This window comes from Camelus dromedarius, chromosome 7, assembly GCF_036321535.1.
Source record: "Camelus dromedarius isolate mCamDro1 chromosome 7, mCamDro1.pat, whole genome shotgun sequence".
NCBI lineage: Eukaryota > Metazoa > Chordata > Mammalia > Artiodactyla > Camelidae > Camelus > Camelus dromedarius.
This window is the reverse complement of record NC_087442.1, coordinates 45,206,322-45,220,666: the sequence shown is the minus strand read 5'-3', so window position 1 is coordinate 45,220,666 and position 14,345 is coordinate 45,206,322. Positions and strand designations below refer to the sequence as shown.

Here is a 14,345-nt window from a genome sequence, read left to right as displayed (position 1 = left end):
ACAAAGTGGGAAATGTGAGGATTTTCAAGTTTTAAGCAGTAAAATCAACAGGACTTGGTGGTTACATGTGACAGCTGCAGAAGAGAAATGTGGAAAGTTGATAAGGTCAGGATTTCTGACAAACAATTGATGACACCTACTGAGATAAGGAACACTCTAGGAGAACTGTTTTGGACATGTTAATGTTAAGATAACTGGCCATATTAAGTTTGTGCATCGGATAGAGCTTTTGTAGCATGCTATATTTTTTTCTATAAGTATATAACATTTAATGCATTAATTTATATAAAGGTTAATATATATAATTAGAAAATAGCAAGTAAAAATAAGATATTAAGACATTGCATTTTTACTACCTAAATCACTACTGTACTAGCATAGCATGTATTCTTCCATATTTTTCCTAGGCATAAATATACAAATTTTTTTCTTTGCTGATTGAGATCATTTTGCATGAGCTATTTTGTAATTTGCTTTTTTTTTTCAGTCGTTGATTTCCACTTTTCCATTTCAGTGGACCTCTGTCTCATATAGTACACATTCTGTATTCATATATCTTCATTTGACACCAAAATATTCTTTACAGCTGGTTTGTGCATGAGTTTTCAACCTAGGTCCATGTGGCATCTGATTGGACCATCCCTTTCTCCCTTGATGATGATGTTGGCCTGTTGAAGAGACCAGGCCATTGTCCTACAGAATCCATTCCCTGTATTTATTTGGTTGCTTCCCTGCTGTGTTGTTTTGTTATCGCTTCTATTTCTTATAAACAAGTTTTACCTAAAAGGTTGATGATTCAAGTTAATTATTTGGAACTAGAATGTGATACAACATGAACTAATCTACATCAGAAGATGTATAATACCTGGTTGGCCGACAACTATTGATGCTGAGATTGGTCCCTTAATTAAGGAAGGACAATGACAGCCTAATCCTACCTTTGAAAACCTTTCCTCTAGGAAATAATCTAGTTTGTTGTTATTCTGGCATTATACAAATGCTGTTTCCTTTCAACCATTTACTGGCTGATCAACACAAATTAATAATCCTTGCCTGAATCAGTATTTTCATTAGAGGTTACAAGATGACATTTTTCAAATTCTCTCATTCTGTATTTATTAGCTGGTGTTCTTATTTAAAGTAGAGCTTTTCCTCATTGGGTGGGCTGTTTAGTTAACCTATATTGCTTTCCTACTGAAAAGTCAGGGAAATGCTGGATCCTTCCTTTTACCAATTTTCAAAGTAAAGAATTGTTTAAAATAGCAGTCTCAATGGTAACAAATGAGTTTTTCCAGTCCAATTTTTTAAATAGCATTGTGGACTTAGAGATTTTTCATTAACTCAGTGTGCTTAGTCCGCTACAATCCTTAGCTTTTTTCAGTTTTTCAGATTATCATGACTTTGGCCACTGTTGTAGATTTTTAGTATATGAAGCTGAAGTTCATGAGAGTTCTGGACCAAAGATATAAAACTGGAGCTCTCAATGTGTAAGTAGTGGTTCAAGTCGCAGGGGTGGATAATATTGCCTAAAGAAGAGCGTATAGGGTAAAAACTAAGCAGCCCAGGTTAGTGATTTGAGTAACTTCCAGCATTTATAGGAATAATCATTATATATGGATTTGTGAATTTTTTTCTTTTTGAAACTTGTCTCTCATATTATTTTTATGAAATGACCAGAAATTACCAATTAAGCCCATAAGCTGATGGCTTCTATTCTGAACCTGTTAACATTTGCTCCCTTCTTTCTGTTTTGATCTATTGATTTTGAACTTGCATTCCCACACTCAAAAACTTAGCTTTATGTCTGTTTGCATTACACAATTACAGCACAAATTATATACACACACACAACACACACACACACATATACATACCCCCTCAAATTATAAGTAATTCCTAGAAAGCTAGATCAAAGTCATCCATGATGATAGCACATATACAGTAAATGTAGGAGGTAAAAGTAAATTCAGGACCATTACTAGCTCTTTCTCCCCTAAAAATGTAAATTTTATTCCCTTATTGGTAATACGGAATTTCCCATCACTGACAAAAGATGCTGATGTTTATTCATTGGGTATCTTTTTAACAGATATTTTGTACACGTGAAAAATATGTTATTGCTAACAACAGGTTTAGAATAAAAATTGTAGTCTTGGTATTTGAGTTCGTATGATAACTAATAAATAGGAATTGGTTAAGTATTGAATGATGATGATGGTGATGACAGTGGTGGCAATGAAGTTCAGTCTTCCACTGCATCACACTTGGAAACCTAGGTTCAGTTTCCACTGAACATGAGACTTTTAAAAAGTCACAAAACTATCAGTCTCTTCAAATCTTTTAAAACAAGGAATACGATATTGTTTGATAAGAAGTAAAACTGTATATGTTAATATTTCTTAAAAATATTCTACATACATTTGATTTAACTCATATTTGGGAATTTAATAATGTGTGTCTTGGAAATTTTTACTACTCTACCTGGGATAATGAACTAGTTATTTTTAATAATTTGTTCCATCTGTAATTAGTAACCACAGGCTGTTTGAATCCTTCTAGTCACTTTTGGAGGCCCATGATATTGTGGCATCAAAGTGTTATGATTCTCCTCCATCAAGCCCGGAAATGAATAATTCTTCAATCAATAATCAGTTATTACCAGTAGATGCCATTCGTATTCTTGGTATTCATAAAAGAGCTGGGGAACCATTGGTGAGTTGATAAGTCAGTGCCTTCTTAAATCTGAAATCTGATGTACTTGTGGCCAAGACACTACTCTGTCTCATTTTTTTCTGTTTCGTAATTTGTATCATTATGAAACCTTATTCATGTTTGTTTTACCAGTCTTCTTTGGCCTTTGTGTAAAATACACAGTTGATGCTCTCTCAATTTGACTGAGCATACAAAATTAAACCAAAATTAAAAGTTAAATTGAAATAGAGGCAAGAAGTTTGCCAATAAGAAGCAAAAATTTTAGGAGATAACTGCTTTCTTTTTTTCCTATGCCCTTTGAAGAAATAAACTGAAGTTTCTTGCCAATTATAGTATCAAAACACAGAAGAAACTTGTTATTAAAAGTTAAAGACATGGTAGGACTCTGTAAGTAAGGAAGTTTACAATTTCCTGCAGACATTAATATTTCTGGGCTCTGACTGTAAAAACAGTGACGTGGAAAAAAAGAAAAGCCGAGAACACCACCATCAGAATGCACAAGTACTTTTTCTTGCTCCTTTGAGCTTCCTTTTATCCTGTGGGATGCAGCCTAAGATATGTTTCGTTTTCAAGGTTAACCTTGCCATAGAGGTCCTTTTTTAAAGGATGGCATGTGTTATCACAGTTGCACATGGTTTAATGCAATTGGAGTATTGAGTCAGGAGAGAACATGGGTAAAGTAAGAATGATTCATTCTCCTACTTTTAGAATTATTTTCTTATATATAAATATTCATGATAATTTTAAGATTTCTTCCTAAAAACCTAAAATCTGTCATTCCGTTCCTCATTTCCTTTAGGGTGTGACGTTTAGGGTTGAAAATAATGATTTGGTAATTGCCCGAATCCTTCATGGAGGGATGATAGATCGGCAAGGTCTGCTTCATGTGGGAGATATCATTAAAGAAGTCAATGGCCATGAGGTTGGAAACAATCCAAAGGAATTACAAGAATTACTGAAAAATATTAGTGGAAGTGTCACCCTAAAAATTTTACCGAGCTATAGAGATACCATTATTCCTCAACAGGTTAGTAATAAAATTCTTGCTAATATTAAGAATACTTTTACTTCTTTAATCACACTGTTGGGTATAACTACTGGTTTCTACTTTTTTGCTAAAGAAAAAAGAAAAAAACTGCCTGATCTAATTGTTCTGAAGTACCTTATTTTGTCATAGGTGAATTTTTTGATTTTTAAACAATTAATACAATCTTACTGCTAAAAAGGAATTAGTTAAGAAATCTCTTTGTGAACGCCATGAACCCTGGCATTTCAGTAATATACAGCTATGTATTAGAAAAACCATAAAGGCTTTTAGTTGTTAATCTAACAAACATCTTTGGTGCCTGTTATGTTCCATGCCCTGTGAGAAAACAAGCATGTCGTCCTGATCACCCCTCACTTGGTGTTCCTATGATAGGCTAAATAGAGAATGAGGTCAGAAAGAGAGGATGGGTCCAGACTGAAAAGAATCTTGAACACCTGGTCTGCGCACATTTGATCTGTGTTTTGTAACTCATTTTTAGGTAAAATGGATTATTGAACACGGGCATATTTTAATGACAGTGATCATCTAACTTCATTATGTCGAGTGAATTTCAAAAAGGAGAGAGGTTAGATCATGTAAACAGGAAGCAGATTTTGGAAGGTGTGAAGTAATTTGGGAAAGACAATTCTAATGAAAGGCTATGAGGAGGCTTGGTTCAGAGACTCTTGCCGCCACCTACTAGCTTATCCTTCCTGTGCTGCTTTTTCTCATCTACACAGTTAGGGGTATTTCTTTTCTCAAAAGGTTGTTGGTAAGGATCCATTAAGTTAATTCGTGTACAGCTCTCATAGCAGCACCTGGAGCATCCTGAGTGCTCAGCGGGTAACTGCTGCGGTTGTTGTGATGGTGCTGATGAAGTTGTGTCGTAGTTGTAAAGAAAGAAAAGGAAATAAAGTAATTGCAAAGGAACAGTGGGCAAGTGTGGCAGTGGTGTGTTGAAACTAAGAAGAGGGTTTTCCGATCTAGATAATGTAGAAAGAAGAAATACTTATCAGTGTTTCAGATGCCTTTAATTATTCAGGTTTATTCCAGAAATGTATTGTTTCACATGTGAGTGAAATTACAAGTTTCTTACATAAGATACTGCCAGTATCTCTTACTTTAATACTGTTAATATGAGAATTTAAAAGACTAGTTTTTATATTTCTATACAATTCTTTGAAATAACATGTGTTGAATACCTGCTCTATATTGTTTCTTGGAGGATAAGAATAGTCAGTCATGAATTTTAGTATGTAAATTGGATTCCTGAAAATACATAGGCTTTTAATGAACTTTGGTTGAAATGAAGGGTAGAGATCTTGTCTTCAAGGAAAAGAAATGATATTAGAAATTAGACATTTTAAATTGCTAGTACCTCTCAAACTACCTTTGTTCTTCAATTGGCACCTAAGTAGATTGGAAAAGTAGAACTTTTTTTTTTAATTATATGTTAGTTGTGACAGCGTTTTTTGTTTTGTTTTGTTTTTTTCCTGCGCCCCCCACCCCCCACCCCGTGGTTCAAACTCCATAGTTACTACCGGCTCACTATGGCTATAATGAACTTTTACAGGAGAAATAATTTTTTGTAATACCAACAGCTAGTACTTTGCCAAATTCCTTTGTAGATTCTGCACCTGGCAAACTGTCTGAATGATGTGAAATGCAAGGATATTTAGCCCTTTAGTGGGCATACATTTTTCCATGTCCTGTGCCTTCTCAAACTGTGCTTTTTATTTAGCCTTCAGAGCTGGGTGAGGGCTTTGAAATGGGGAAGGAGAGGTCATCCAAGCCTGAGGCGGTCTCAGGCCCATCCATAAAAAAGAAGAGACTAACATGAAGGCTTCCAACAAGAGAGCTAAAACATATCCACACTGGGACATTCTCAAAGTGAAAGGGGCAACGATTGCTAATTATGCTGCAACAGTAGGACTGTGCTGGGCACACTGTGGTCCTCTTGCTAAGAGACACTAATGGGAAGCAAGGGCTTTTAGCCTCTTCAGCTCTGCCACTCTCACTCCCTGGAAGCTCCACCATGTTGTCCTGGTGGGCCTGTCTCAGCTCTTTCTCTTACTTCCTTGAGAGCAGATGGAAGCCAGGAGCTCTCCATTCCAGGGTGATGTTTTTCAAAGCATGATCAGTAGATCACCTTTATCAGCATCATTTGAGGTGCTTACTAAAAATCCAAAATCTTTCTTGAGACCTAAGAATCTAAATTTTTAAATTTAAAGACCAAGTTGGGTTAGAAATTGCAGCTGATTCTGAAGGTCTTCAATTTACGTGTATTTTGGGTCCCCACAGGCTGTTTAAAATTCTTTTTGTTTATTTAAGGCAAAAATGTGGGAATTCTCTTACTCATTCTTTGAGGCCATTACAATGCAAATATCAAAAATATTATGAAAAGAAATTATAGTTTTGTTTCACTCAAGGATATACATGTAAGAATTCTCAACAAAATATTAGCAAATGAAACTTAATGGTACATAAAAAGATAATACAACATGTCCAAGTTGGATTTATCCCAAGTATGCTATGAGATTTTGTATTAGAAAATCCATATATGTAACCAAACATACTAGCAGATTAACAGATTAAAGGAGAAAAATATCAGAAAAAATTTGATAAAATGTAATACCTATTCATGATTTTTTTAAAAAGATTAGTAAATCAGGAACAGGAAAGAACCTCTATTTAAAAAAAAACAAAACTAGAACAAACGTTATTCTCAGTAGTTGACTGTTAGAAGCACTCTTTAAAATCAGGAACTGGACTCTCAGCTGGTCTGCCTGAGACTACTTGAGTGCCAGGCCCAGTCCCCTACGAAGCCCCATTTCCTCTCCAACAAGATGAAAAAAAAACCCCACCAGAAACCAGGAGAAACTTGGCAAACTTCAGGCATAATTGTGCTTTGGTTAAAAAGAAGCCACCTTCAGATGATTTACAGAGTAACAGATGATACAACAAATATGTTATAACAGATGATAAAAAATCGTCAGTTCTCCTTAAAGAAACTAGGAATAAACAATATCTCTGATGTTAAAGAGGTAAGTATGTTTGCAAACTAGGGAGTGATGATCCACTTCAGCAGTGCTAACGTTCAGACATCTCTGGCAGCAAGCACTTTCACCATTACCATCTGTGCGAAGACAAAGCCCGTGACAGAAAGGCCACTCAAATCTTAGGCCAGCTTGATGTCAACAGGCTTTCAAGACATTGGCAGAAGCTGGATGGAAAAGCACCACTATTTTTATTGGGGTGGAGGGTGATCTTGTTCAGAATTTTGATGAGGCTTCCAACAGTGAGGCAAACAAAATTGACTCCACTTCTTTTTTAAAAAATAATAAAACTTCAAGAATTTTGACTCCTTTAAAAAATTTTGTTGAGGATGTAGTGAAATTTAGAAACCTGTAGTATTTTAAATTTTGAGGCCCTTGGACGCTGCTGCTTTTTAAATTACTTATTTCTACACAATTTTTTGTTTACAGTTCATTAAGCCAAAGAAGCCAGAACATCAAGTTTGAAATAAGGATTAATAGTCATTGCCTAATTAAAAAAATTAAGAACTAGAGAAGGATGTTCATTGGCTCCACTTATATTTAGTATTTTATGGAAACTTCCATAAGCACAGGAAGACAAAAATAATTACGGAAGATAAGATTTGGAAAGGAGAAAATAAAACATTATTTTCAAATAATAAGATTTTTTAATTGAAGCTCTCCCCAAACTATACATTATTAGAAATAATTTAGCAAGGTACTTGAAAATAAGATTAATATACAAAGTCAGTTTCATTTCTGTATGCCACCAGCAAACATCTAGAAATATAACTAAGACAGCATTTATAATAGAGACAGAGAATGTCGCATTTATAATAGAGACAGAAAATGTCACATTTATGTCTAGGAATAAATCTAACAAAAATATTCAAGACCTCCATGCACAAAAATTATGAAAATCTAAATCGAGATGTATTGTATTCATCGACAGGAAGACAGTGTTATAAAAATACCAGTTTTCTTCAGATTGACTTACAGATTCAATTAAATTCCAATGAAAACTCCAATAAGATTAGTCATAGTATTTGATAAGATGAAGAGCCAAGACACTTTTGAGGCAGAAAAGCAGGAATAGGGACTTAATGTGTAGGAATTAAGATAGGCGGCATTGGTATATGATTAGACAAAATGATCAGTGGAAGACAGAGTTCAGAAAGACATCTGCACACATATGTTACTTTTCTATCTGACAGAGATTTGTCTTTCAGTGAGAAAAATACTATTCAGGTAATAAAATTGGTTATTCAGAGGTAATATAGGAAACTGTGTTCCTGTTTTATTCTACATACACAAATCCAGTAAAAGAGGATACATGGTTGGTAAACACGTGAAGAGATATTAAAAAATCACAGTGTGAGATACCATTTTGTAACATGCAGTTGACAGAAACTGTAGTTGTGAATCCAGAGTATTCTACGTTGCTGGTGGCAATGTTAATTGGTATAACACATAGTGAGGAAAAAGGTTTAGCGTTACCAGAGTTGAATGTTTACATACACCAAGACTTGGAATTTCTTAGAGCAATTCTTACATATGTACAGCTGGAAACATGTAAATCCCGAAAGATTACATCCATATAGCATGATACTATCTTTTTTAAGTTTTAATAACCAAATATGTACTTTTAAAGACTACATATAAGTACGATAAAAACTATACAAAAAGGAAAGGAAGGAGTTTGTGAACACAAGATTCAGGGTGAGGATTACCTTTGTTGTTGGGGAAGCCAGGGTGATGGGATGGAATGGAATGTGGGCAGGGGAACCATGTGTAGCCTCTGTTTTGGGTAACTAACCAAATTAAAGAAAATTAAAAGCAGGTTTTGCATGAACCAGTGATTGAAGTAAAACATAAATTAAGAATTAGTAGTAGTATGATTCAGAGCAGCCTAGGTTAATATTTTTTTTAAATAAATTTTTTGACTAACAGAAGCTTCAATTTGTGTCCCACATATGGTTATTTACCATATAGGAATATGAATAGCCCCTCAATTCTTTTTTATCTAAATATATAATCTAGTCTCCTTGCTGATCTCAAAATACGTTGTTAGTGTGTCTGCATTAAACTGAGTAGGCAGAGTTCATACACTTTGAAAATCTTTAGTAAAATAGCATTCTCCCTTAATTATCTCTGCTATTGTCATAGAGAACTTCTTAGCAACTCTGATCACTGCATTGACTACGTTGTCACTTACTCTGATTTGCAAACTCAGATGGACCTGAAACTATGGTTTGAGACTGAGAGTGTGTATGCAACACTTGCACCATGTTCAGCTGACACATTCCCACATTATCAGCCTTCTTCTGATTAACCATAAAGGTCATGGTGGAGATGTTTCTCTAGCCTATCATCCATTTGATTTCTCTTCTCCTAATTATGATCATTTGCATAGGCACAGCATGTTCCTGTGCAATATTTATTTTGTCAGTTCTTTAACTATGTTTATCTTTACTTTTTAAAACTATCTCTGAGGCAAAGTTTACATAAATAGCATGGACTTAAATTGTACAATTGTTAAGTGTAGACATATCTATGTACCCATGAAGCCCTCAACACCATTGAGTCAGTGAATGTGTCTCTCACCCCTAGAAGTTTCCTTGTGTCCACTGTCTTTCTTCCCTCCTGTGCCCTACCCGCCCAGCCTTCATGCCAGGCAAGTACTGCACTCCTGTCACTATAAATTAGTTTACATTTTCTATGTTTTTATATAAATAGATTCATACAACATGAATCCTTTGATTTTGCTTTTTTTTTTAATTTGACTCTTTCACTCAGCATAATTATTTGGGGATTCATCCATGTTTTTGTGTGTATCAGTAGTTGATTCCTTTTTATTGACAAACAGTATTCCATTGCATGGATATACCACAGTTTGATTATCGATTAACTGGCTGATGAACAGTTTTGTTGTTTACAGTTTGGGGCTATTATAAATAAAGATGCTATGGATATTTACATCTAAGTCCCTTGGGTAAATACCTAAGAATTGAAGTATTAGGTCATATGGTAGGTATATATTGAACTATTAAAGGAATGGCCAAACTATTTTCAAAAGTGGTTGTACCAGTTTATTTTCCCACCAATGTTATATGAAAGTTGAAATTACTGCACATCTTCACCAACATCTGGTATGGTCAGTCTTTATAATTTTAGCCATTCTTATAGTTGTGTACTGGTATCTCATCATGATTTTAGTTTGCATTTCCCTAATGACTGCTAATATTGAGCATCTTTTCAAGTGCTTATTTGCCATGCTTATGACTACTTTGGTGATGTCTTCAAATCTTTTCATTCATTTTTTATTGAGTTGATTGCTTTCTTATTACTTAGTTTTTGAGAGTTTATTATGTCTTGATAAAGTATTTGATTGGAATTATGATTTACAAAGATTTCTCCTAGTGAGGCTTCTCTTCATTCCATTAGCAGTGTAATACAAAGAACAGATGTTCTTAATTTCTGTGAAGTCTAATTTGTCGTTTAAAAAATTTTTTCTATATAAAAGAAATCTTTGTTCTATGTACATAAATCTCTGTACAACACAAGGTCATAAAGATTTTCTCCTGTATTTTCTTCTAAAAGTTTTATGGTTTTATAGTCTACATCTGTGATCCATTTACCCTGAGTTTTTGTATAAGGTGTAGATATGGATACAACGACTGGTTTGGAGGGTTGGGGGTTTTTTTGGTTTGTTTTGTGTGTGTGTGTGTTTTTGTTTGTTTGCATGTAGGTATCCAATTTTTCCAGCTCCATTTGTTGAAAAAAATATTTCTTTCATCAGATTTGGAAATTTTTTGACTGTTACTTCTTCATATATTTTTTTCTGCCCCTCTATTTCTCCTGTCCTTTGGTGACATCAGTTACACATATATTCAGCAACTGGAAATTGTCCCATAGTTCACTGATATGTCTTTTCACTTATTTCAATCTTGTTTTCCCCCATTATTTCATGTTGGACAGTTTCTATTGCTGTGTCTTCAGATTTACTATGTCTGATATGCTGTTAATCATGTCCAGTTTACTTTTCATCTCAGATATTTTTGTCTTCATCTCTAGAAATTTGAATTGAGTCTTTTTTTACATCTGCCATGTTTCTACCTAACATGCCCAGTCCTTCCTCTAGCTTCTTGAACATATAAGTACAATTTATAAAGTTAAAAATAATTATTTAAATGTCCTTGCCTACTAATTCAATGATCTTTGTCATTTCTCGGTCACTCTTAATCGGTTAATATTTCTCCATATTTTAGGTGATATTTTCTTGATTATTTGCCTGCCTGATCATTTTTGATTGGCTGCCAGACATGAAGGCTGCTAGACCTTGTGAAACGCTGGATATTTTTGTTTTCTTAGAAATATTCTCAAGCTTTGTTTTAGAATAGTTAAGTTACATGGAAACAGTTGGATCCTTTCAGATTTTGCTTTTTAAGCTTTGTTAGGTACAACCAGAATAGGATTTAAGTCTAGGGCAAAACCCTTCCAAATACTGAATGCTTAATGAATTATCAGGTTTTCCCACTCACACTGGTGAATATAGAAACTGTTCCTGACACTGCATGACCTCCTGGTATTGTTTCCCATAATGCTGGTTCTTTACCTGATCATACACATGCACCGACAAATACTCAGCTGAAGGCTGGAGGGAGTCCTCTGCAGTTCTCAAGCCCTTTCTCTGTGCAGCCCTTTCCTCACTGATTACTCTTTTCTGTGCACTGTAGCCACCTTGATCTCGCAGCTCATCTGCTCAACTTGGAGATCACCAGGCTCTACTGAGTCTCCCTTCCTGAGTTGCATTCTGGAGACTTTCTGTGCAGTTAACAAGACCAGTTGTATAGTTCAATCTTGTTTGTTTCCATTTCTTAGGAATCTCTGTCTTTGATGTCTTGAAAGACATTTCAAATATTTTGTCAGATATTTTAGTTTCTGGTTGGAGGGTGGGTTCTTGTTACTTTGTATTAGTCAGAAGTGGGAGTCATTTTATCTTTATTTTCATTAACATAAAAATTTGATTTTTGAGTAAGTGAATCATTCGCATGATTCAGAAGTTAAGAAGTAAGAATATGCATTTGGCTGAAATCTCCCTTCTGATCCACTACCAGTCTAATCCCCACTCCGGACTGTTAAACAATTAGGTTGCTTCCAATCTTTTGTGATTAGGAAATACTTAGTAGTTAATAGTCTTCTACATAAGTCATTTTGCATATGCCTGAGTAATACTGCTGTTGAATACATTCCCAGAGGTGGATTACTAGGTCAAAGGTTTTTGCATTTGTAATTTTGATAGCTACTGACAAATTGTCCTCCTGTTACTGAACAAAAAGTTCGTGTGCCCAACACACAGGCCAAACAAACTAAAACGTTGGAGTTTGGAGCAGAGAGAGGTTCATTGCTGGGCAAGCAAGGAGATTGGGTGGGTCGTACTTAGAAAAACCCAAACTCCCCAATGGTTTTGAGAGAAATGTTTTTATAGGCAAAATGTGGGGTGAGGGCAGTAGGATGTATGACTTTCTTTGGATTGATTGGTGGTGAGGTAACAGGGCAGCGTTCCAGGAATCTTGTGCTTAGCCTGAAGTTGCCATCCTTCACCACGTGGGGCCCTTAGTTCCTGCAGAACTCAAAAATACTGTTAAGTATATTCCTTGAGGAGGAACTAGGACCCTGCCCCAAGGCTGCAGTTTTTTCGTTTTGTTTTGTTTTGACTGTTCCTCCTTTGTTAATTCATTCCGTCCCTTTCCTGATTAGCAGCAGTTTGAATCTGCCCTTTGGAACTCAGAGAAGGTCAAGGAAGCTGAATGAAGCCTAGTTCCTATAAACAAGAAATGGAGGACACAGAAAGGATTTGTACCAGGGAGGACCCCACAGGGTCCTTCTCCGTTTCACTCCCAAGGAATTAAATCAGTTCTTCCACCAACTTGTTAGGACTGTGAGTCAACAGGCACTTACCTATCTACAGAATGATATCAGATACTTAGATTTCTATTAATGTGATACGAAAAAAATGTTATTATAACAGTTTTAACTTGTATTTCTACTCTGAGTGAGGTTAACATCTCCTCCTCTGTTTAAAAGACATTCGTTCTTCCTTTCTTCTCTTCCATCTACTTTAGATTGTTGGTCATTCAGTTCTTTTAGTGATAAAAATATAAGATTGAAATATATTAGCAGATTGTATTTAGTAACTTCTTAATAACAAGTGAGCAGTTAACATCCATAGCCTATTAATGAAACACTTTAAACGGTATATAATAAAACATAATTATACTAAACCTAGTCAAATCTCAGTGATTTACAAAATGTTTAGATCAAAGTTTGGGTTAATTGATTTTTCAGACAAATTTTCAAAGTTTAGAATAAAACTAGTTTAATCTGTGTTTTTGAGCATAAGAGTAACGTTCCAAAGCTAATTTGGTTAGTGAAAAAATAGAATTGTTTCTTCTAGAAATCTTTTACATTTAAGTGATACGGTTTGTTTCACAAATAATGACATTTCCTGAACAATTTGATGGGAGTAGGGGAATGAATACTTGAAATTTGGACTCACTCAGAAAATCTGAGCTTTTTGTTACAAATGTATTCTGTCCCACAGATACAGATAAGAGTAATAAACACGTTCATGGTTAGGTGACAGAATGCTCTTATTAATCATTCAGTACAGCTTTCTTGAGAACTAAGGAGTATTGAAGTATTTTTACAACTTTGCATATCCATCCTTTTTCTCTGCTTCATCTCAAACAGCTGTAACTTTTACTATTATCATTTATAATTTTCAAGTATTATACCCTATGTATTATACCCTTCCCTAATTAAGTTAGGGAAGTAGTTGCTTTACAAAATGAGTAAAGTAATAGTGGGCCAGTAGTTTGTTTATATTTTGTTAATTTATTATCAGTTAAAGTCTGGCTTTATTTATGCAATGAAAAATATATTTTTAGAGTTGCATCAGTATGGAGAGGCATCCAGCACACATCCGTCAGGTATGATGTCATTCCAGGACATTCTCTGGTACTCCATTTTTATGTCTTATCAGCCAACTAAATTTACCTTGATTAAACTTAATCATTTTGGGTTTCTTTCCATTGCCAAAACATTGAGCTGCATGCCATTGTCAAGTTAGCCAATTGTCATGTTTAAGCACTCTTAATATTGTTTGTATGCTTGCTTTTTAGATATTTCTAAAATTGTATATCAGGAAAAAATTATTGCCTTATTGATTTTTTTAAAGCATTAATATTTAGCCTTTCAAAAGTTATTGAAAATGTTCTGAATGCTTTCTATCAAAATCATCTAATTGTAAATAACTAAAATTTTGTCACTTGTTCCCAAATTTAGTTATATTATTTTAATATGCATCCATCACATTACATTTTACCACACTAATAATGTAATGTATCTATTTGTGTTATCTGAATATCTTGTTTGGTTATATTTATAGAAGTATGATAAACAAATAGAAGAATAACATTGTTATTTTGACTAATTATGCGCTTTCCTGTTTGTTAGTTTACCTGTTGATTAATACTAAGTCAGTTCTTTTAGAAGATAAAATTTGAATT

At 34.5% G+C, this 14,345-nt stretch overlaps 1 protein-coding gene across 2 annotated transcripts in view; it reads left to right on the top strand.

Annotated features, from left to right (window-relative positions):
* PALS2 (protein associated with LIN7 2, MAGUK p55 family member) overlaps nt 1–14,345 on the top strand; it is a 120,503-nt gene that overhangs the window by 64,209 nt on the left and 41,949 nt on the right. For both annotated transcript variants that reach the window (XM_031455058.2, XM_031455056.2), the window contains exons 4-6: nt 2,560–2,712; nt 3,512–3,739; nt 13,725–13,766. In XM_031455058.2, the coding sequence (XP_031310918.1) occupies nt 2,560–2,712; nt 3,512–3,739; nt 13,725–13,766 (423 nt within the window). The remainder of the gene's footprint in view (nt 1–2,559; nt 2,713–3,511; nt 3,740–13,724; nt 13,767–14,345) is intronic.